At 39.6% G+C, this 24,958-nt stretch overlaps 1 protein-coding gene across 1 annotated transcript in view; it reads left to right on the top strand.

Annotated features, from left to right (window-relative positions):
• Positions 1–24,747, top strand: part of LOC124774996 — a 338,749-nt gene extending 314,002 nt beyond the window's left edge. The window contains exons 24-25 of the mRNA XM_047249749.1: positions 10,640–10,765; positions 22,260–24,747. Of these exons, the coding sequence (XP_047105705.1) occupies positions 10,640–10,765; positions 22,260–22,612 (479 nt within the window). The 3' untranslated portion in view covers positions 22,613–24,747. The remainder of the gene's footprint in view (positions 1–10,639; positions 10,766–22,259) is intronic.
• The last annotated feature ends 211 nt before the right edge of the window (positions 24,748–24,958 follow it).

The following is a 24,958-nucleotide window of genomic DNA, read 5'->3' as shown; positions in this document are numbered from 1 at the left end:
ACTTAAACTAACTTATGCTAAGGACAACACACACACCCATGCCCGAGGGAGGACTCGAACCTCCGATAGGGGGAGCCGCGTGGACCGTGACAAGGCGCCTCAGACCGCACGGCTACCCTACACTGCAATCAAGATGTATATGCCCTGGGACAGTTGGAAAATCTGGAAAAACCAAGGAATTTTTTCATCCTACATATAGCGGGAAAAACTAGAGAATTTTTCAAAATTCCAGGATTTTTTCATTGTTTTGGTTTTCAATTCAGTTTTAGTAATTTTGACTGTCTGGTAAGAACTGATATTCTAACAAAGAATATTACTGAATCCTGCTACTCTATAATAATACTGCAACAATGAAACATGAATGAGAGATTAGAGGAAGAAAAAAATTTAGTTGCAAAGGAAATGTGCCATTTACAACAACAAAACATGGTGCACACACACAAACATCTGCCAACAGCCAAATGTGTCAAAGGCCTTAGGATGAAGACTATGTAATACTTCGTAACAACAAATTGCTTCCAATGAGCATGACTTCACAGCTGTGTGAATTAGGTTCATTTGAGCAGTTGCCAGTGAGCTCATGCACATGCGCATTTGAGTCACGTACGCTCTCACTTCTGGATACTTGAAGTGTGGCTGTTTGCTGTATCAGCAGTAGCAGCCAGATGCTGATCGGAAACAATTTTCTGTCCTGCCCAGGTTGCCAGATGCGCACGCACACAGAGCACTCTCGAGTTGTTTCATGGGGAAGGTGGGTAGTCTCCATGTGATCAATGTTAGTGTTTAGTGATTTCGCTGTTTCCTCTTCGTTTACAGCTCCCACATCAAAGGAATACTAAGATGGATTTATGTGGCCCGGAGCTATCTAGTGAATTAAAATACATTCACGTAATTAGGGAAGGCTAAAATATGTTAATAATTTCAGTTTTCTGATTTTTTTTATTTCCAAGTTTTGGGCAGTCAAGCATTAATCGCTTTGCAGAACAATGAAGTTTCTTTTGTCAGTTTTCTAAGGAAATTTGGCTTTTATTAATCTTTTCCACTGAGGCAGTCTATTTATTTGAACCAAAGCGTTTCAGTCCACAGTATTGGCTAGTTCCAAAGTTTGCTGAATTTCAGGTGCACATTTTCATCTTCTTGCAAGTATGGTAGAATACCATAATAAAGAACCAAATGCGAGATAGTACAGAACTCATACTCCAAGAAAATTTACAACCTGAAGCTCCTAGGGACTCGACTTTCATTTGCCGGGTACGGGCTTGGCGACCCCAGGGTTCCTGAGTTGGGGACTGGTAAGCACCACCAGTCCCCGTCACCATAAGCTCTGGGCATACCTCAGCGACCACCGTGTGGTGTGGTGATGGAACGTTGTGTGTCTCAGGGAATGGGGATCTCGGCTTGACTGATCGGATCGCGAGGATGGAATAAACCTCTATAAAAAAATCTGCAATCTCTAGGTGTGCTGCATGCTCATGAGATGCATGGTTGTTGTGGTGGAACAGTTGTTAGCAGGCAACCTCTGAGGAACCCACCACACCTCAGTTGTATAAGGCTTACCTAGGCACGTGGAGCTCTGTGTAGGTGGACTTCTAATTACCTAGCTGCTCTTGGGACAAAAATGGATCCTCTGAAATCTTCTTTGCCACCTCCCAGTCCAACAAGAGGGCACTTGTAGCCAGTCCTCCTGACCCTGGAGCGAAATCTGAGAGTGTCATGACTAGTAACAGAACACATGCTGGCGGTCAGAATCTGCTTTTAACCATTAAAAGAAAAGAGGGCAGCTTCAAGAAAGTTCCCCCTTCATATACTCAAAAAGGGCTCTAGGGCATTGCTGGCAGTTTGAAACCTGTTAAGAGATTGCGTAATGGGACGCAGTTGGTGGAAACCGCTATTACCCAACAAGCAAAGAATCTCCAGAACACACACTCCCTTCGGGAATATGCCATCAAAACTGATCTGCACACCACCTTGAATTACAGCAAAGGTGTTGTGACATGCAGGGATCTGGTGGACATTCCCAAAGAGGAACTGAAAGATGAGTGGGCTCCAGCAGGAATAGTTGACGTACAAAATATCATGAGGATGGTGAATGGGGTTCTTGTTAAGTCAGACTCTTTTATACTGACGTTCAATAGCATGAAACTCCCTGAGCATATTAAGACAGGTTTCCTTCGCTTAAGTGTGCGGCCTTATGTACCCAACGCAATGTGATGTTTCAAATGCCAGTGCTGTGGGCATATTACTCTCAGGTGTCGTGGAGAAGTTACTTGTGACAAGTATGGTCAGGCCACCCTTGAAGATGTCCATTGTTTGTCTCTATTGAAGTGTGTAAATTGTTCTGGACCTCACCCCGCCTGGAGTCGGGACTGCAGCGTGTATCTGCAAGAACGGAAGATACAGGAGCTTAAAACTATTAAGCGCATTCCCTATAATGAGGCAAAAAAGCTCTATAAAGTCATGCTGCCCCCGTGTTTTGCTAACTCCTTCACTTCAGTTGTTAAACAGCCCACACAGAAAGCTGACGCGCTACACAAATGGAGGCTGCTAGTGTCGGCACTAATATCTGCATGTGTCCATGCACTTGCGCTGCTGCAGCCGTTTCTACGCCTGTCCCTCCCCCGAGAACATCTGAGAAAGATGTGGTTGCTGACATTGTAGAGCTTCCTGCCCCTCCAAAGGTTCCATCTGGTACACTGTCCAATGTTGCCACACCTGCAACCACAACTGTGGCTGCAAAGTCTACCCAGGGACAAAAATCGAAGGCAAAATGTCAACCATCGGTGGAATCAGGCAGAAAATAACCTGACGATGTCGACATTGACCTCTCTGACGTCTTTGTCAATTATTCTTTAGAGACTATGGAGCTTGATGACAGATTGGGGCAACCATCTCGCTCCAAAACTGACCCTCCACCCATTGTGGCTTCCCCTCCCCGTCAGAAAGTCAGGATGAAAGTACTACCCCCTGATAGATGGCTCCCATTATACAGTGGAACATGAATGGATTCAGGACACACATGGAGGAACTGAAACTCCTAGTGCAGCAACGCCATCTGTGCTTGCGTTTTCTGCAAACACATTTCAAAGCATCTGATGCCCCTGCACTGCGGGGGTATACGCTATATTACAAGGATGACCTGACTGGGGAAAGAGCCAAGGGAGGGGTTGCTGTGTTTGTCAATAATGGACACCACTCCTCTGCTCTTCTCCTGGATACCGACCTGGAAGCAGTTGCAGTTGAAATTTCTGCACGTCAGAGGCTTACAGTTTGTTCCCTTTATTTCCCTTACTGGATGCATTAGACTCTGAGGCTCTCACAGATCTTATCACACAACTCACCTGACCATTTCCCCTACTGGGTGACTTCAATACCAGGCATGTACTGTGGGACTCAACATCTACTTGGCCTTGGGGTTGAGTTTTGGAGAGCCTCCTGGCATCTCGAGAGCTGCGCCTCCTAAACGCTGGTGCTCTGACTCATTTCTGCACTGCTATTGGGTCATTCTCAGCCATCAACCTATCTTTCTGCTCTCCACCCCTTGCTGACGCTGTTCACAGGGAGGTCATTGACGACCATCATTCCAGCGACTACTTCCCTATCTGCCTTCAGCTACTCTATGTTGTGTTGCTGCAACAGAAGTCACCAACATGGCTGATCAGTGAGGCTAACTAGATTCTGTTCAGCCAGTTGCATGTGCTTGAACATCGTGACAGCATCCAGAAATGGGTGGATCACATCATGTATGTGATCCATCACGCTACTGATCTATCCACACTAAAGTCTTTCGGCCCTCTTCAGAAGCAACCTGTCCCTTGGTGGACAGAAGACTGCCATTTAGCTATCCGGTACAGACATGCAGCTCTTCGTGGTTTAAGTGCCGCCCAACAGCAGACAATCTCGTAACCTTTTGAATCATGAAAGCCAAGGCTCGCCATGTCATTAAAGAGAGCAAAAAGCAGTCGTGGCATGAGTTTATGAATTCCATCAATCGTTCCTCTTGTTGCTCAAAGGTACGGGAAGCCATCTGGAGGATTTCCGGTAAACACAGCTGTTTACCAATAGCTGCAATGCTGAACCAGGGGTGCCTCCAAACAACAACTAGAAACATTACTCAGATGCTGGCCGAGCATTTTGAACAAACCACTGCCTGCAAGCCAGGATCCAGCGTTTTATCACTACCGTGCATCTGTCGAGAGGGAAAGGTTGGACACTAGGTCAAACAGTTCTGAGGCGTACAACTCCCCGTTCTCCATGTGGGAGCTCGAATCGGCACTGAATGAGACTTCTGACACTGCACCCATGTTTTAATCTAATATGGTAGACAGGCATCTTCCCCAACTCATGGAGGGAGGCAATTCTCATCCCTCTCCTCAAACCAGGAAAGGACCGCACATGTCCCAGTAGTTATTGAAGTATTGCCTTGATGAGCTGTGTCGGAAAGACCCTGGAACAAATGGTTAACCATCGTCTGGTCTGGCTGTTGGAGACCAGGCAACTTTTTAGCCGCTCTCAGTGTGGCTTCCAGAAATTTCGGTCCACGGTCGACAACGTGACCCTCCTAGAGGTGGCTATTCAGCAGGCATTCCTCTGTCAGCATCACTGTATCAGCATATTCTTTGATATCAGTAAGGCAAACAATACTACTTGGAGACAATGTATTCTCACACGACTGTATCAGTGGGGCTTTCGTGGCCACCTCCCCATTTTCATTCGATCTTTCCTGTCTCAGCAGTTTTTTCAGACCTGAGTTGGTGACATACTGTCTGATCGGTTTGAGCGGGAGAATGGTGTCCCCCAGGGTAGTGTTTTAATTCATTTTAATCATTCTCGTCGTCCTTTTAACTTGCCTGCCTTGCATATGGGGGACACTATCTTACATTTTAGAGACACAGTGCGGTTTCTGGGGCTCAGTTTTGACTCCAGATTGTCATGTTTGCCACATCTGCAAGACTTGAAAGCCAGAACCCTGAAGGCACTGAACATCCTCAAGTGCCTCAGCCACAGGTCTTGGGGAGCGGACAGGGTGCGACTCCTCCAATTTTATCGGGCTTTTGTGCATTCGCGGCTGGACTACGGGTGCATGGTGTATGGGCCAGCAAGGCCCTCTTATTTGCGGATCCTTGACGCTGTCCACCACGCGGGGATTCGACTGGCCATGGGTGCTTATCGGACCAGTCTCATATCCAGCTTCTGCTGGTGCACCAGTCTTGTAAGTTTTTTGCAGCTCCAACATCACCCACTCACCACATTGTTGCTCATCTGCCTCTGGACCGTCCCACCCGCCCCCCCCCCCCTGCCTCCCTCCCTCCCACATCACCCCCCCCCCCCCCCCTGAGCCACAATACCAATTTGTATCCTCGCGCAATGTGTGCTGGAGCTCCTAGGTGTGGATCCCGTACAGCCCCAAATCCAGGGTTTTAACCACCTGGCACCCTGGTTACTGGAGAGGCCCAGAGTGATTTTAGATTTGGTGCAGTACAAGAGAGATTGCACTCCTGCCACCATTCCACCATTTTTAATACAACATTTTCTGTCATTTTATCTGACCACCACGACTATGTAGCTGTTTTTACAGATGGGTCATAACTGGGGGATTCCGTTGGTTGCACTGTTGTTTTTCCAGATCATGTCCTCAGGGTCCGACTACCTCAAGCGTTTACTGTCTTTGATGCAGAATTGTCTGCAATCTCGTGGGCTCTGGAGTAGATGAGGTGCCCTTCCTGTCCTAAATTTCTTGTCTGTTCCAACTCACTAAGTGCCCTTCACTCATTACAAAGTTTGTATCCTGCAGATAAAATAGTCCAGACCATCCAGGATGCCCTCCTCCAACTAAAACGACTTTGGAAGTAGGTGGCATTCTGGTGGGTTCCAGGGCACGTCGGCATTGCTGGAAATGAAAGGGCAGATCTCGCAGCCAAGGAGGTGTGTCTCGATCCACAAGTCTTTCAGTGTGCCATCCCCCTGCACGCACTCACCTCACTGTTGAGCTCACGAGTCGTGCATCAGTGGGAGGATGAGTGGCTGAAAATGACTGACAATAAGCTCCGTTTAGTCAAGCCCACAATGCATGTGTGGTGTACTTCCTTTCTCAGCCCCGTAGATGGGACAAGGTTCTCCTCACTCGGCTTCAGATAGGTCACCGTTCTATGACGCACGGCTTCCTGCTCCAGCGAGAAGACCAACCCCCTCCCCCCCCCCCCCCCCCCCCCCCCGCCTCCTCAATGTGTGGTGCTTGTGACGTCCAGGTCACTGTGCGCCACTTTTTATTGGAATGCGTTTTATTTTCTGACCAGTGGGGGCCGCGGCTGACGTGCCGGTGGATCTGCCATCTCTTTTAGGAAATACTCAAAGGAATATGGTTAAAGAGGGTCTCAATTTGTACACAGGGTGACTGGCTCGCCTCTATTTTATGTAAGGGGCCGACCAATGACAATTTCCTATGGTTCCTTTCTCATTTTCCTTACATTCTATTTTCTTTGCATGTATGCTTCCATTATACTAAATTTGTCCACATTTGTTTCTTTTAATGTGTGTCAGGGCCCTGATGACCTCGACATCGAGTGCCCGTAAGCCCAACACAGACACACACACACACACACACACACACACACACACACACACACACACATATATATCTTGAAAACCACATTGAAAACCTAATGTCCGGTTGGAGCCTACCTCACTGTGAATCTGGATATACGAATGTGCACTTCAATCCGAATTATGCATTTTTAGTGTGGTTTATGAAATTCTGATGCTCTTGGAATATCCTCTGATGTCCTGTTTCTTTTATGACATAATGTAAAATCAGTGCTTTATACATATGAACACATGGGTTTCCTACATCATCATAGCTGCGCACGCACAGTAATACCTGTTTTTCGGCACTCTCTGGCTACCGCTGAAACGTACCCATTTCTAGCATGTCTTGGGAAAATATTTTGAAGCGTTATTTTCAAAGCAAATTACCTTTCATGCAAGATGAATTACATTACATTTGAGAATTTCTTAAATCACAGAGCGTTTAATTATCATTTAAAACTTAACACTTTGAGGACCAGCCACTTGGAAAAAATTTCGAGCCCAGAAGACCAGACATTTACGTCATTATTTTAAATTTTACTGGCACATTTGTGTAATATACCTTCATGTGTAACACACACAAAAGGGACCTATATTATATGTGAAAGCTTAGCTAAATCTTTGAGACCAATATTATATATGAAATCTTAGCTTATCTTGTAGCTACACTGTGCATATTAATTTAAACCATTAACTTTTTCTATTTGTGTGTTTGCGCTACTTAAAAGTGTTTTTTTTTTACAACTTCACATTGCCATATTTTCAAAATGGGTTGACGTATTTTAATCAAATTGGATATTTTCTTAATCTATATGTAAGCTACGTCTGTGCCAAGTTTCATCAAAATCTGAGATGGTGAGCTAAAATTCATGTTAAAATAGTGTTGAAATAGTCTTCAAGGGTTTGGTGCCAGATGATGTGCAAACTCCACAATATTTCCTCGGAGCAGCTGTCCGACATCTTCAGGAGGTTGAACGTTGCTGGCAGCTGGGTACAACTGACAGTATCTGCATGTCGGCCCCAGCATACAGCACAGGTGTGCAGAGAACGCACAACTGCGGAGATCACGCATGAGCAATGATTTGCAGATAGGTGGCACCATACTCAAACATGCTCTACCTAAAATCGCAGAGCAGCCCACCTGCACACCTGCACGTGAACTGTACACTGTGTTTACTAACAGTGCAGCCAGATGTTACTTACTAAAAAACCATACTAGACCAATGTTATGATAGGTCTGTTATCGAAAAATCTTGTTTCCTTGTCATGATTTAATAGCAGCCATTGCAAGGTTCCAGGCTGTGCTCAGTTAAAATCCTGCAGCCCTGTTGATGAGATTATCAGCTGTACAGATATGTATTTCTTCCTTAATGATGCAGTCACAGAAAGATGATGCCAGGGACAAAACTTCAGTCTTTTCATAAATCATGGTATGTCCTGTATTCAGACAGTGTTCTGCGATTGCCGACTTCTCCGGTTGATGGAGGCATGTATGATGCTGTTGTTCATCGCAGCATTCTTGTACTGTTTGACATGTCTGGCCTATATATGCTGCCCCACGCTGACAAGTAATCTTATACACACCACGTTTCCCCGGGCCAAGAATCATCCTTAACTGAAACCAACAGGTTCCTCAGTTGTGCAGATGGTCGAAAACCACACTTAATGTCATATCTTTTGAGGACTCTTCAGATTCTTGAATACGTGGCACCAAAATATGACAAGAAGGTGGAAGTGGTGGGTGTCTTTGTATCTTCAATCTGCTCCAAGGACTGAACTCGCTTGGGCCTGAATACATTACGTATATGTCTCTCAGAATAAATGTTTTGTCGAAACACTGTCTTCAAATGTTGTGTCTCACTCAACAGGCTTTCAGTATCAGATACCACACACGGTCTATGAACTAATGTATGTTATGCACTACTGCATTGTGCAGAGTGATGTCAGCTGGTGGCCTGCAAATATAGATCTGTATGCTTTGGCTTGCAGTAGAGACTGTGTCACAAGGTTCCATCTGCTTTCCATCATACCAAAACATAAAGAAAAAGTAAAGTAGCATATTTTTCCACTTCCGTTGTGAAGTTTATATTCGGATGGAGCAAATTTAAATTCTGAAGAAATGTAGGTAGAGTATCAAGTCCCTGTGGCCACACCAGAAATGCATCATTCACATACCGCAGGAAACAAGAAAAGTATACATGATTTCGGCGTCTGTGCGTTCTTCGCACATGTGTTCTGTATACAGGGGTGTCGACGTGCGGATACAGTCAGTCATACCCAGCTGCCAGCACGGTTGAACCACCTGAAGATGTCTGACAGTTGCTCCAAGGGAATATTGTGGAATTTGCACAGCCACAGCTTCATCTGGCGGCAAAGCCGTGAAGACTATTTACAACATACCTGCTGGTTAAGGTTTAAGAGTAAGATAGTGTTGATTTGACGTGGAATTTCCCCGGGGCATCAGGCATCTTATTTGAGCCATGATAGAAAATATGGAGACAAGTGACCATGTGGCTACGGACAATAATACAAGAGGTATGAGACTGTGGAACATCCCACATTTGTTATAGTGATGAAACGGAAATATGAACAAAGTAGTTCAGTGAGGTAGGAAATGAGTGTGGAATGCGGCAATATGAAAATTCTGGTGTGCTGAGAAGATGAGGTTCCTTATCATTCATTCGGTGTTCTCAGGCACTGCCTGTATTCCTCAGAACAAGGTTATATTTAAGGAATCAAAGTCTAAAAGATCTCACAGTAACCACTGTGAGATGGTGTCTAGTTATTTCAACCCTTGATATGAACCAATTTTCCATACCTTCCCAAGTTCAGTCATTAAGTTTGAAAATGTCAGCATTCACTCAGTGAAAACCAACAAAGCGCAAACTACATATACCAGGCAATGCAATATTATCACTTATTTATTAATCGACCACATCTCTCACAACTTGTAACAAACCAGAGTGAAATTGCAGCTGCTTGCCAATGCCCATGAAATTGCTTAATGTTATTGTGAATTAGTGTAGTCTGAAAAACAGATGCTGCATTTGGAAAGTTTGTAGACTGGCAGACTGATAAGACATGCAACCCGAAGATTAATAACGAGAAATCAGCAAGTGTTCTGTTACGGAGCCTGTCATTGTAAATCTTCATGAATTGAGTTCCTGTTAGTCAAACAGCTAATATAGTGCTAGAATCTATTGGTCTGAACTAGCTAAATGCTAAAGTAATTCTAATGCTATCTGTATGGCTGTTAAGTGTATAGTTACATTCAAGATTATTAATTGTTAAGGATTTTGTTTTATTTATGTAGATGCAAATGGTGATCTCTAATAGCTGTCATGTGAGTGCAAATTAAAATCTCCCTCCTGCAAAAATAATGACATGTCTTATGAACTGATCAAGGACAAGACTGTTCACACTCAAAAGTTCACTCCTGACTGGTTACTCCGGTTCATTTGTATAGCTAAAGCAGAAGTGTATGATGAAGAAATAGCATTATTTCTAAATAAGCTATTTTGTCACATACTTGAGCAATATCAGATTTTTTATTCCATACAAATCAGTGGGTTTTTCTTACTTAGTTTCATATTTGTTGTTACTGTGACAGCCTGTCTGTCTTGGTTGGTACAAACCACATACAGGTATCACTGAGTCGTAGACAGACACAATGAAAGACTGCTAAACAATTAAGCTTGAAGTCAGGTGGTTTTGTGTGAGAGAGATGATAAAAAGACAAAGGGGAAAAATCTGTGTAGCTCTGAGGGATGCTTCTGTTTAATTAAGACATTCATTTTTCAGCAGCATCTGTTAATTCTTCTTCACTCGTTGTTTTTAAACATTTCAGTGAGGTATAGAACAGTTTTCAGTATTACAACAGGCATTCTACATGTAAGCTTTCACTGTGTTTCATGTCTATCATATGTTTTAATTTTCTCTCCTTATTTCTGACTACATATGTGAAGGGTTACAAGTCACACACTTTCTTTCTTGCATTTATATTATGTTTTGTATGACCTACATATAATGTATTATCTTAATTTTTTGGAAATTTCAGCTGAGAAGAATGTTATTGTCTCGGAATGTAAAATTCACAATGATGCAAGTGTTGATGTTTCCAAAGATGGTGCACTCCTTGTTACACTGTTGCCATCCAATCGCATGTGTATTACAGCAATGCTTGGTGAGTGCACTAGAAACATTCAGAAATTGTCTTGTATACTTAAGCTTCCTTTAAACTATGACAATGTGTCTGGAAGAGATCTGAACTAGTTATCATTAGTTTTACACTAGTGTGACAGCTCTTTTTTAGCACATACTGGAGAGCAGGTAGCAACGGAAAGATTTTCTAGGCGAGAACTGGCAGAGAGAGATGGGAAGTTGATGATGCAGATTCAAAGTAGATACAGGAGACATGGGAGAAAGTTAGTGATGTATAGGGACTGATAATATTATAATCTTCCTCTCCATTTAGTCAGCCATTATGTGAAAAAAGTTTCAAAAATGAAATACTGTTTTCACTAGTTTTTGCCAGAGCAATCATTTTATTTAGTCATATCAAGTTACTCCATCATTTATCTCAGTGATTTTGTTGCTTGCAGTAACTTATAAATTATGTTCCTAAATTGTATAGAACAAATGTAAATATTGGGTCATTCCATGACAAGTGTTCTAGAGGTTACTGCATGACCATCACAGATTTTGATGAAATTGCATGAACATTCACACATGTTTCCAATAAACACTGGTAAAGTTTCACTACCACTAATTCAATACTTTTGGAAGTAAAGTCATTTGTTTGACCCCATAGCACTGCTATCAATAATGCACCCATGAGTTTTTGGCAAATTTGAGACATATAATATCTTTGGCAATACTTTCTTGAAGGAAACAAAACTAGGCCATCTTGTACAACTTTTTTTGCATTTTTAAGTGAAAAAAAAAAGGATTCCAGCAGTTTTTATGTGGTTAATTTGAAGTTGTTTGCCAAAAAAATAGAAGCTTAAAAAAGTGAATTTTAGCTTTTTGTATCTTTGGAAGCAATTACGAGATAAACCTGAAACTTTGCACCTAACAGCTTACAAATACAAGGTCTTATAATGTAAAATTTCCTTTTCCTACTGGTTTCTGATAGTTCACAAATTGACAATTTTTCTAAAAATGCCAAAGTGGCTACTTTTGGCCCACTTTTAAGAAAAAGTGTCTTCCGCAAACTCTCTTAAACCAGTTATTAGAAAGGCCATGTTCTGAACACCTAAAATACTGCATTTGGTTTTGCAACGTGATCATATAAGGCCCTAAAAAAATAACAAAATGGAGGTACTTTGAAAATGGGACCATATTCTGCTGGTACTCGAATTACATCTGACATCTTTTATTATATCCTACAATTGTTTAGTACTGTCTGGAAAAGGCAATATCAAAATTCTTGCTGACTAGGATGCGAAATAAAATCTGAATTACTCAAAAAAAGGGATTTTTTTTTTATACAACTCATCATGACGTATTTCAGTCTGTTTTGTGCTATAACTACAGACTAAAATTGGTTATAAACTTCACATATTAACTGTGCTTTACCAAGGCAATCAAGATAATGGTAGTAAAATTGCTGCATACCAGCTGCAACACACATCATATAAATAGCCTTGCGGTTCTACTCCAATCACATTGTGTAAAATTGGTGAAGTTCATAGCAGTTTTCCTGACTTTTGGAATGGATTCATCTCATAGAGAATTACTGTATTAGTATGTGTTTTTATTGTGTATTGCTATTATTGAGCTAGCTAAATTCCAGTTTGAGGTATAGTAAACTTTGTGTTAGTATAGTTGGAGGTTTATCTGGAACGTTAGAGTACTGACGAAAAATTGTATAAATGTGTTGCTGTGATTCATTTTGGCTTAATCACTGCTGGTTTCCCCATCACCATAGGGGTCATGCATTGTAGCTGTACAACAGCAGCCACAGGTGTGTTTCTTTACCAAAAGTTCAAAGCCTGATAAGTGCTTCTTTACACAGGATCCCAAGCCTAATGATTCATTTCTATAAGTGTCAGGGCTCAAAGCTGGAAGATATCTCTTTTAGGATCGTAAGCTTATGTTTCCTCCAAACTACTTGAATTTTTTACAGGTTTCAATAATTTGCTGTAGAATTTCATGTGGAAAACCGTACTGCTGGTCAGATGATGTTGCTGATGGGATTGATTATTTGGGAAGAAATTTTGGTTAGGCTGAACCCAAAAAATTACTTTTTTTAAATGTGATAGCTTCAGATTATTAGGGCCACAAAAAAGAGAAAACTATTCTTTTTATTGTATTCCTTATTCCATTTCCTTTGTTATAAAAATTATAGAGCTGAATGCTGTAGAGATGTATAACAAAACAAAAAAGACTATTTGTTTGCAGTTTGCCTGACAATCATTTTCCACAGACAGTACTAAACAGTTGTGGAATATTTTAAAAGATGTCAGATTTGATTTTAGAACCAACAGAAGCAGGGCCCATTTTCAATGCAACTCCAACTTGTTTTTTTTTAGGGCCTTATACGCTCACATTGCTGGTCTTTCTAATGAAAATAGTTTAAAATAGTTTGCAGAAGATTTCAACATTAATGGGAAATATTGTAAGTAAAAATGAATATTCAATAAATTAATAACTTGTATTTCACTGAGTTTCATTTTGGTATATTCACTGTGGCATATGGCACACACAGGTAACAATCATATGGCACTATGGAGAGACTTTTTAAACACCCCGTATGTTCTAAAAGGTAAACTTTAAGAACTTGTTCTTCTTTTTGACCCTTAACTGTTTTCTTTGGTTTTCTCTGTTTCGTGTAGATGTCAATTATTGACACCAATAAGAAGTGACCTGATCCAGTATTAACTCTTTGATGAACTCTGGTATCTCTAACATGTCCAGGAAATCCCTCTTTTTATTATTATATAATCTGTAGTAGAGCTGTATCCTTCTGGCCGGGTAAGTTTGTGTGCCTTTCTGCCTAAACAAATATTAGTTAATTTTCAAACGATTAAGGGCAGTAAAATTTCTGAGTATTTTTCCGTTTTCAGTCAATGATCCCTTTAATTTTGTTCCTTGTGCATAATATATTTAACCATTAACTACTATGGATCATCTCTCAGACCACTACGATTTATCGTCTCATGATACAGGGTGTTTCAAAAATGACCAGTATATTTGAAACGGCAATAAAAACTAAACGAGCAGCGATAGAAATACACCGTTTGTTGCAATATGCTTGGGACAACAGTACATTTTCAGGCAGACAAACTTTCGAAATTACAGTAGTTACAATTTTCAACAACAGATGGCGCTGCAAGTGATGTGAAAGATATAGAAGACAACGCAGTCTGTGGGTGCGCCATTCTGTATGTCATCTTTCTGCTGTAAGCGTGTGCTGTTCACAACGTGCAAGTGTGCTGTGGACAACATGGTTTATTCCTTAGAACAGAGGATTTTTCTGGTGTTGGAATTCCACCGCCTAGAACACAGTGTTGTTGCAACAAGACGAAGTTTTCAACGGAGGTTTAATGTAACCAAAGGACCGAAAAGCGATACAATAAAGGATCTGTTTGAAAAATTTCAATGGACTGGGAACGTGACGGATGAACGTGCTGGAAAGGTAGGGCGACCGCGTACGGCAACCACAGAGGGCAACGCGCAGCTAGTGCAGCAGGTGATTCAACAGCGGCCTCGGGTTTCCGTTCGCCATGTTGCAGCTGTGGTCCAAATGACGCCAACGTCCACGTATCGTCTCATGTGCCAGAGTTTACACCTCTATCCATACAAAATTCAAACGCGGCAACCCCTCAGCACCGCTACCATTGCTGCACGAGAGACATTCGCTAACGATATAGTGCACAGGATTGATGACGGCGATATGCATGTGGGCAGCATTTGGTTTATTGACGAAGCTTATTTTTACCTGGACGGCTTCGTCAATAAACAGAACTGGCGCATATGGGGAACCGAAAAGCCCCATGTTGCAGTCCCATCGTCCCTGCATCCTCAAAAAGTACTGGTCTGGGCCACCATTTCTTCCAAAGGAATCATTGGCCCATTTTTCAGATCTGAAACGATTACTACATCACGCTATCTGGACATTCTTCGTGAATTTGTGGCGGTACAAACTGCCTTAGACGACACTGCGAACACCTCGTGGTTTATGCAAGATGGTGCCCAGCCACATTGCACGGCCGACGTCTTTAATTTCCTGAATGAATATTTCGATGATCGTGTGATTGCTTTGGGCTATTCGAAACATACAGGAGGCGGCGTGGATTGGCCTCCCTATTCGCCAGACATGGACCCCTGTGACTTCTTTCTGTGGGGACACTTGAAAGACCAGGTGTACCACCAGAATCCAGAAACAATTGAACAGCTGAAGCAGTACATCTCATCTGCATGTGAAGCCATTCCGCCAGACACGTTGTCAAAGGTTTCGGGTAATTTCATTCAGAGACTACGCCATATTATTGCTACGCATAGTGGATATGTGGAAAATATCGTACTATAGAGTTTCCCAGACCGCAGCGCCATCTGTTGTTGACAATTGTAACTACTGTAATTTCGAAAGTTTGTCTGCCTGAAAATGTACTGTTGTCCCAAGCATATTGCAACAAACGGTGTATTTCTATCGCTGCTCGTTTAGTTTTTATTGCCGTTTCAAATATACCGGTCATTTTTGAAACACCCTGTATGTCACACACTCCTGCAAAGTAAATTGTACTCTTCTGTGTACCTTCCTGTTTAATGGTAAGCCACATGTGCCATAACTGCTGTGATCTGTTTCTTATTTTTGTACGTTGGAAGGTCTCACAGATGTACCATAGTGTTTGCGCGTCTTTTTTGGTTGAATGTTACTGTTTCTCCATGGTGTGAAAATAGGATCTTTTATGCGATGTGTTTAACATGAAGTGGATGTGGATGTTCAAGAAGCAATGAAGAGTTCTTCTATGAAGATTTTGACGACAGATACTTGGTGACATGACACTAATTCCGAGAAGGAAACTTTCAGTTCATGAAGATGCGACAGCTGGTGACCATGGATAATACTGAAGCCAACAACTAGCATAAGAACAAAGGAACACAACATTACTTGGACTGCATTGATGGTGTAAAGTCTCACAGAAAATGCTGCTGTTTTGGAGATATGAGCCTCAAACATAGAAAGAATTCTTTGAAAAACTAAAAACCCGTGCCTTTTACCCTCCTTGTTTGAAGTGGAAGACCAGATATCAGTGTCAACTGTGTGGTGGTCAGATTTGTTTGAAGTTTTCAAGGAAGCTCTGCAGGTTATGTAAGCAGGCTGAAAGTGGTTAAAATGTGATTCAGGACCTCATAAGAATACGTAATTACTTCCGACTTCATTTTTTTAATTTTAAAATTTGGCAAAGTTTCTGTCATCTTAGAATTACAAGAGTACTATAGTTGCTCTCCATTGCAACAATAAATATTAAATTCAGAGTTGATTTCACATACAATCTCTCATAACTGAAGTTTGTTTTTCCATATAGTTATGTTTTGAATGTGTGATATTGTCCTCTGATGATATCCTGAGTAGGAGTAGAGAGGTAACTATTTTAGTAATGCATTAAATAAAAGTATACTGCATATTTTGCTGCATTTAAAAGTTGTCAATGAGTTTAGTGCCCTGCATTGTTATAAAAAAAATACAAATTATTATAAAGTTTACTTGCAAGGAATGTAGTTAATGACAGGAAATCGTAAAGAAATATATCCCCTAAACAATGATTTTATGTACAAAAAATAAAAAGGCGGTCTGAGAGACCACTTCGTAATATCTGTTTTCCTATCAATATCTGTAGTATTTAGGGGTGAACAGCGACTTCATCTCAAATTGTACAGATCGAAAGTGTCACATCATTATTTCAATGTTTTTCTAAGTTCTGCAAGACACACCTCAAAAACTAAATTATTTTGATGGCGGTGATGATTTTTTGAAACATTACAGACCTCTCTAAATGGAAGTATTTGTGAAAATGTCATAGCAAGAGAGAAAATAAAAAAAGTCATAAAAAGGAACAATTGATAGATCAAATTATTTTTAATAAAAACCTTGTTCACAATACTATCAGACATGACTAACACATACACACTTCTGAGTTTTTTCTCATCTTTAATTTGGAAAATTAAACTACAAAAATTTATAAGTTTTAGCAGACTTCAAAATTATGTTTTGAAAATATGAATAGTCACAGTATGTTAATTCGTCTTGAGAAATGATAAGTGGAAAAAATTGCTAACTGTCAGCTATGACATTAATGCCTGAAATTCTTAAATTCTAAAATATTTCTACATAAAGATAAGAGAATCTGAAACTTTTTGCTTCTGTATAAATTATTTTCTCTAAAATCCCGTCCTGAATATTTTAAAAATTGCATGGTACATTAGCTAGTCGCTACTTATGGAAGGTACATTCAGAGTGGGCAGTATTTTGTGGTGCAAAATTTGAAAATTTTTTTTGTTAGACCTAGCTACTTTCAATGTCAAAGAATTCCTGGACTCTTAAAAATTTAAATTGATTGCTGTTATTGAGTAAATGTAATGTAGAACTAGTATATCTTACTCAAAATAATTATTTTACAGCCTTGTAAGTGAGTGGGAAAACAATTGTTCATTTGCAAGCATTTTATGTATAAAAAAAATAGGTACAGGAAAAGAGCTTTGTGTATATATTTTTCTGTTTCTGTTATTATTCACAAATTTTTATTGTCTTCTGTCATGATTTTGCTTCTTTATGACATTCCAAGAAGTGAAATTGCCTACACCGTAAAAATCAATACTGCACTGTTGAAAAGAGTTTTTTGCTGCTCTTTGAACTTTTATAGCCAAGCTGAATTTGCACATGGACATGGATGATCCAACAGGAGCAGTTTTGACGAAATGGGAACTGCACACTGATTTGTTGATGATGGCAATTTGAAAGAATTTGCCAGACCATGAGGTGTCGTAAAGGAAATGGTTACTTCTTGCAGCTCATGATAGACATAAATTATTTGTCCCACCCACCACTGATAGTCATACAAACAAGATATAAATTTGCTCACAACAAAGCCTTCTGAAGTAGACTGAGATCTCTGAATTTCACACATAGTAACAGGCTGCATTTCACGAAGAACTGTTCTTGCGGCGTATATGCCACTCAGGAATGCAACCTGGTAATGAGTTGACTGAATTCCCGCCACTGGCATCATAACAGACCTCTCTTGGCTCTTTTTTTAAAACAGAATTTCCATAATTTACTTTCATTTAGAAATAAAAATTTTATGTTTTGTAGTAGGTTTTGTATGGTCTGTACAAATCCAATACCATCTGTTATAGCATCAACAGCTACATGCTGGAGATTAAATCAAGTTGCAAGGTGTTTACAGAGACCTGCTACACTGTCACATGCCCTTTTTCCAAGATCTGTTGCTGAAAATATCCGTTTCTTGTCTTAATACCTGTACAGTGTTTTCCAAGCTCGTAAAACTTAAAAGCAATTTTTAAAATGAGATGCTCCACCATTAGTCACATACACATGTTTAGGTACTGCATGGCCTCTAAATGCTATGTCGTCAATATCATGCTGACAGTATAGCATGCATGTGCACTGTCATGAATGAGATCATCACTGACAATAGCAAAACAGTGTGATATTCCAAGGAAGTGAGCAACACATGTGAATATTGACTCATGTGGTGTGTGCCAGTGGTAACTTTGAACTTTGTTCCAAAAAGCAAAAGACCAGTTCTCAGCAGAGTTGAAATGGATAACTAATGTGCCAGTATTTCTACTGTGGCCTGTCTTTGTATCCTGCAGTTATGAAGGTGAGCTACTCTTTTTAAGACCCAATGCCTCTAACTTCCCTAGCTCTACCATCTTCTTCACAAACTCTCCTCCCTCCCACAGTGCATATGTTACTTCATTGTCAGTATCATGAAGTTATACTGGTTTAACAGTTGTCCCTTCAGCACCAGGAAACACTTCACACTCCTGCGCCCAACATTTATCTTGTGGCTCTTGACACATTCACAAAAGCATCAGGTCTATAACTCTGCACTTCCTCCCTGTGATACTGTTGTTTTTAAATTGGCATTCTCCTTTTTCATTAGGAGATATGCTTCTCTTTCTGATCTTTTTGCCATTTTCACTAACAGAGAAAACGTCAGCCTGATTAGGATTTTGCATGCTGCAATCTTTGCCATCACTTAGGTAAAATTACAGAGCAACATTAAGCATATCCTCTTACAATGGATGCCCACAATAGGAATCTGGGTGTGTGCAAATGTTTTCATTCTTTATTTTAGGAGGTTTTGTAGCTAAATAATTTGAGGAAATTGGTATGTATGTCTGAATCTGCTGCTGGGAATATCTGTCAGGTATCAGTGTCAGTAACTGTACCTTCTCAGTATAGGTGGCTGTGGAGATAGCAGTGTTTAGGTTTTCAAACCACACATCACATTGGGTGCAGATGTCACTATTTTCAGGTTCTCCAGCAAGTGCATCTACATTATGCACTTTGCAAAGGTTTTAAGATGTTGCTTGTGTGAAACTTGTCTCAAGTTCTTCCACTTTTCTTTGTACATATCATTTTCTTCTTGTGCTTATTATCTGGCCTGATCGTTTAAGGGGTCATGTATTAGGGACTAAAACAGAAATGCTAACATTCAGTTGGATCAACAACTTCACACCCAGGAATATAAACATCTGCACTGCATTCTTCAGTTTCACATTCCGGTGAAGGTGATTGTTCAGGTATAGCAATTCCTGCACAATGGATGTCATGGTAGCACAGTTATTTGAGGATGAAGATATCTCTGCAACACCTCCAACAGATTTCCAACAATTGTGAAGTGTTTCTCACATTTCTTAAACACGACTTTCTTGTATCTTTTTTTCATAGTCCACATACCTCACCTCGTGTTCCGCATTGACGTTGTGCCTAACAAAAAAAAACTTCAAACCAAACACAAAAATCAATACAGAATGATTCATGTACAAGCTCTCACTCATTTTTTATAAAAAGAGCAGAGCTGGAAACACAGTTGCCAACACAAAATATTACACTCGAAATTCAGTGATGCTAAATACGCAAAATGTTGGAAAATTTCTAACACTTTGCACAGGGGGAAAAAAATACTCACTTCAGGCAATTGCAGTAACTACTAACACATTAACCAAACAGTGTAGCGTGCAATTTTCCTAAATTTTGTAATGGAGATTTTTGAGTTAATAATTCGTAGAAACTCATAAAAATGAGATTTTTTAAATTTTCAATAATAAATATTTACGTAATATAGAGAGTTGGAGCAGAGAAGATAATGTTTATAATTATGTCATGAAAAGGACAGTTGCTAACTTCCATATAGTGGAAATGCTGAGTTGCAGATAGACGCAACAGAAAGACTGTCAAACAAAGCTTTTGGCCAAACAGTCCTTCATCAGATCTAGACAACATACATACACACACTCACAAATTCAAGTGCATCCCTCATGGCCAAGCCTATGGCTGCCAAGACTGAGACTGTGGTCGTGTGTGTGCGAGTTGAGTTTGCATCAAGGTGTGTGTGTGTGTGTGTGTGTGTGTGTGTGTGTGTGTGTGTGTGTGTGTGTGTGTGGGCGCGCGCGCGTGTTTTAAGAGTTATTTACAAAATAGACATTTTTCAAAGGACTGAACCATCTACAAAAATCAAGATGAAATTATATAGCGGCATACTATATATTGTTTTATAGAACAATTCATTATCATAAACTTACGTCTCCTGCATGATTTAAGGTGAAATTGCCCTTAAGTATCCATGGTTTCATCCTCATATGCTGCCTACAGTCATAGCAAACACATAAAAGAGGTTTTGATCGTTTCTGCTGTGAAGTGATTATTAAATTACTATATCTTTTGTATCAAATTTGAGGTATTTGAGTGTACCATTGGGAACCCACAACATTTAATATTCAAACTTACTGTTTTATGCTTCTTTATTTACACTTGAACTGTACAATAATTTGTTAATTAATTAATTACAGTTATAGAAAAATGTCAAAGGTACATTGTCAGGCTGTTCTGTTATTTTAGATTACTTTCTGTGTTTTTTCTGCTTTTTCCCCTCCTCCTTGTGTGTGTAAAATTTTTAGATTGTTACCAGTATTGTTTACTCCGTGGCAAGTATTGTTCACTCTGTGGCAAGAGATCTATTTGCATTTATCTCACACCTGATTTATGTGATTCTTGCTGAACCTGCCACAGCCTTCATATCATGTTGCTCCTTCGAATGGCCAATTTTGCTTCTCAGTGCTCAAGGTGTATTTTTAACTACTTTTTAATCAAGGCAGCAGAGAGGCACTTCTGACTTTGCACTTGAATGGAAGCAAGGGTGAAGAAAAATAAAGATATACTCATAGGATTTGTAGATGTACAGCAAACATTGGACAATGTGAACTGGTGCAAGATGTTTGAAAGTCTGAGAAAAATAGGAGTAAGTTACACTGAAAGGTGGATTATATGCAATATGTACAAGAATGGAGAGAGAGAGAATAAGATTGAAAGACCAAGAGCAAAGTGCTCGGATTAAAAAAGGTGTGGGAGAGAGGCGCTGTGTTTTGTCCATACTCTTCAATCTATACCCGAAGAATCAGTGCCGGAAATAAAAGGAAGATTCAGGAGAGTGATTAAAATTCACAGTGGAAGGATATCAATGATAGGATTCACTGATGATATCACTACCCCCAGTGAAAGTGAAGAAGTGTTACAGTATTTGTTCTATGGAATGAACAGTCTAATGAGTAAAGAATATGGCTTGAGAGTAAATCAAAAAAAGGTGAAAGTAATGAGAAGTTGCAGAAATGAGAATATTGAAATATTCTTAACTTAACATCAAAATTGGTGATCACGAATTAGATGGAGTTCTGCTACCTTTGAAGCACAAGGACCCACAATGGATGAAGCAAGGAGGACATAAAAAGCACTCTAGCAAAGACAAAGATGACATTCCTAGCCAGTAGTCTGTTAGCATCAAATATAGGTCTTCATTTGAGGTAGAAGTTTCTGAGAATGACATTTTGGCCAGCCATTGTGGCCAAGCGCTTCTAGTCTCTTCAGTCCGGAACCGCACTGCTGCTATAGTCACAGGTTCGAATCCTGCCTTGGGCATGGATGTGTGTGATGTCCGCACGTTAGTTAGGTTTAAGTAGTTTCTAAGTCTAGGGGGCTGATGACCTAAGATGTTAAGTCCCATAGTGCTTAGAGCCATTTTTTGACATTTGGAGGACAGCATTGTATGGTAGTGAATCATGGACAGTGTGAACACTGGAACACAAGGGAATCAAAATATTTGAGATGTAGTATTACAGAAGATTGTTGAAAAGCTGGTGGACTAATGAGGAGATCCTCCACGGAATCAGCAAGAGATTGGAATATATCTACCAAATAATTCAGGTTTTAGAATGCTAGTGCCACTCTGAGAAGAAGAGGTTAGCGCAGGAGAGGAATTCGTGGTGGCCCCATCAAACCAGTCAGAAGACTGATGGCAAAAAAAAGTCCACCTTCATTGTTGTCAAGTATGATATATTGTACCTGTCAGAGTACTATTCATTATCTTTATTTGATATTTCTGTGTGCATCATTTATAGACTGCATAACATTGTTTCTTGTTTTTCAGGCGTATATAGTTTAGAATGGGAGTCATTGGGCCAGTGCCTGTACACCACAAGTTTTGAACAGAATGCTGTGTCTGTGTCACTGTCGCCTGCCTGCCGACACCTGCTGGTGGGCCTTGCATCACGGCGTATCGTACTTCCAACTGATCGCCCTACTGTAGCACAGATTTTTCGTATGGAAGATGCAAAACCTGGTCGTTCAATAGGAGGCCGTGGTCGCCTGTGTCACCTACGTGACATTGAACAGAATCGTGAAAATAGCTTTACTAGTCTGAATTGTATCCGCTGGGCGCCCGAGCCTGGCCAAGGCCTAGTTTATGGTACCAATACTGGTACATTGAAAGTGTTACGCTAGAGTTTGTGTATCAAATTACTGGTCATATCTGTTGTAACTTGTTAAGTGACATTTAAGGCCACTATTGTAAAATTTTGTTCATTTATTCGATTTAAGCTGCGTAAGCATTGTATCACATGTATTGGACTGGATGATGATGTCAGAACATTCTCTAAGTTACAGTTTTGTCTCTATAGCTTGTGTTTTTCACAGATATTTGGGGTTTATCTGTTACAGCTATAGTCTTGTATAGTCACTCATTCCAATATCATTTACAAGGCATTTGCACATATACTGAACAGATACTGACATTTCATCATATGGCTACCAGTATTAGAGGACATTTTTAAACCTTACAACTGACAACTACTGTCTTTTTTTTTTTAAAAAAAAAAAAGTGCTTTCTTACCATATACATGATTTCCTCTCAAGTCAGTTTGGGTTTGTAGGAGAGGAAGCACAAAAATAAAGGCCATTATCAGTGTAAAACATCAAATATTTGCAAAGTGACTGTATGAAATTTCAAGTACTAATCCTTATGCAGCCAGTATTATTAGATGAGGAGGTTATGACATATGTCAGCTTAGTGTTACAGGCAATTTGTTTGTTGCTTATAATTTTTCCAAATAAAAAGATCATTGTGCTTTGCATGTAGTATCACCTTACTGATGAATATGAATATACTTGTGCCCACTCTTCTGCATCTTCCTTATTAATTTGATGTGATAAATATTGATAATTGGTTAAAAAGTATGGTACACCAAATATTTGTGTGCAGTGACTGTTGTAAAATAGTAATCTCTATTCATCCCAGTTCCATAACTACATTGTTTTCAAAGAGAAGGTTGTCAAATCACATTCCTGTTTAATTTATGTTCAATTTCTTAAAATAATCAGCATTCCACATGCACTTTCAGTGTGCAAGAGTATAGTACTGGCTTAGGTTATTTTTGAATGAATTAAACTTAGCTTTTTGTTAATAATGCATGATTGTGAAGTTATTATTCTATCCATTCATCTCAATTTATAAACGAATAGCATCTGTGAATGAATTTTCTGTGTAAGATATTGAGGCAGACTGTTTTATATTTTTTTCATATTTACTTCCGGCCATCCCTCCCTCCCTCTTTTAGTATGTACATTACAGGAATGTTTTCATGGCAGCAGTGATGAACTGTAATATAAGAGATGAATAGGACCCTTAAAAATCAGTTGCATGCACAGTAGAGTAGATAATAATGTTCCTTGCGTTACACATTCACCAGTGTAAGATAGCTCTGTTCCAGATATTTTACTTATGAATAAGTAGAGGAACTGTGCACCATTCATACCAAAGTATTCGTTTTATTTAATCAGTTCTGGAATGTAATTGCACTTAAATCTTTAGTAAATTAGGAAGGAGAGCATTTTTTTCTTTCCATCTGCATAACACAATTATATTTGTACGTTTGTTTTTCTGTTACATTTTTGCCCTGTGTGGTACTTTCTGACTTAAGAAATTTTTGCTTTATATTTTGACCATATTATGTTTCCATATATTGGTTGACTTGGAATAGTTGCAGTTTTGACTGAACAGAATATTAGTTCTATCCACCTCATGTTTGATTCGTACTTTCAGTGTAAAGTAATATACCATTTTACATCACATGCTGATGTGTTTTATATAAAATCCTTATTTTGTTAAACGTTGTCTGGAGGAGGAAGCATTTTTGTATTCAAATGAAAAAGAGATTAACAAAGTATCTGTGTTGAGTTAACAACTTATTTAATTTTAAAACACAAAGTACAGAAAATTTTTCTTATCGCATCTGATTTTTCAGCCATATAGGAATTGTATTTCTTTTGGGACAGATGAAGTATTTTCACATGTAATTCAGATGCTGAAACTCTACATTTATGACTTGATGTATTATTATATGACAGAGATATTATTTACAGCATGTGATATTCTTCTCCTGGATGCAATAAAAGAAAGATAACTTTGCTCTTGTCGTGCACAAGAAAATTAGTAATTTTCATTTTTTTTTTTTTTTTTTTTCTGCTGCTTGTATCCAATTTATTGTTCCTGTGATATTTAAGTGCATCAGTATATTACATGTGTGCATAATATATGTATTATATGAACAGTCATCATTTGGCAGGACTTCCATCCTGTTTCATATACACATTGTTACTTGTCAGTGTTCTGTTATGAGAAAGAATATTTTAAATCATTGTTGTAGAAATAAAATAAAATGCTTGTATTTATTATTCCTTGAATTGTCAAATTCTTTGAGTGAGATTATTTTAAACATAGTCAGATTTGACAGTGTTGCAGCTGCACTTCATGTTTGTAAGTGTATTTATTACAAACGTTACGTTATGCAC

Source organism: Schistocerca piceifrons, chromosome 2 (assembly GCF_021461385.2).
Source record: "Schistocerca piceifrons isolate TAMUIC-IGC-003096 chromosome 2, iqSchPice1.1, whole genome shotgun sequence".
In the NCBI taxonomy this organism is placed as follows: Eukaryota; Metazoa; Arthropoda; class Insecta; order Orthoptera; family Acrididae; genus Schistocerca; species Schistocerca piceifrons.
This window is presented reverse-complemented; position numbering and strand designations above follow the sequence as displayed.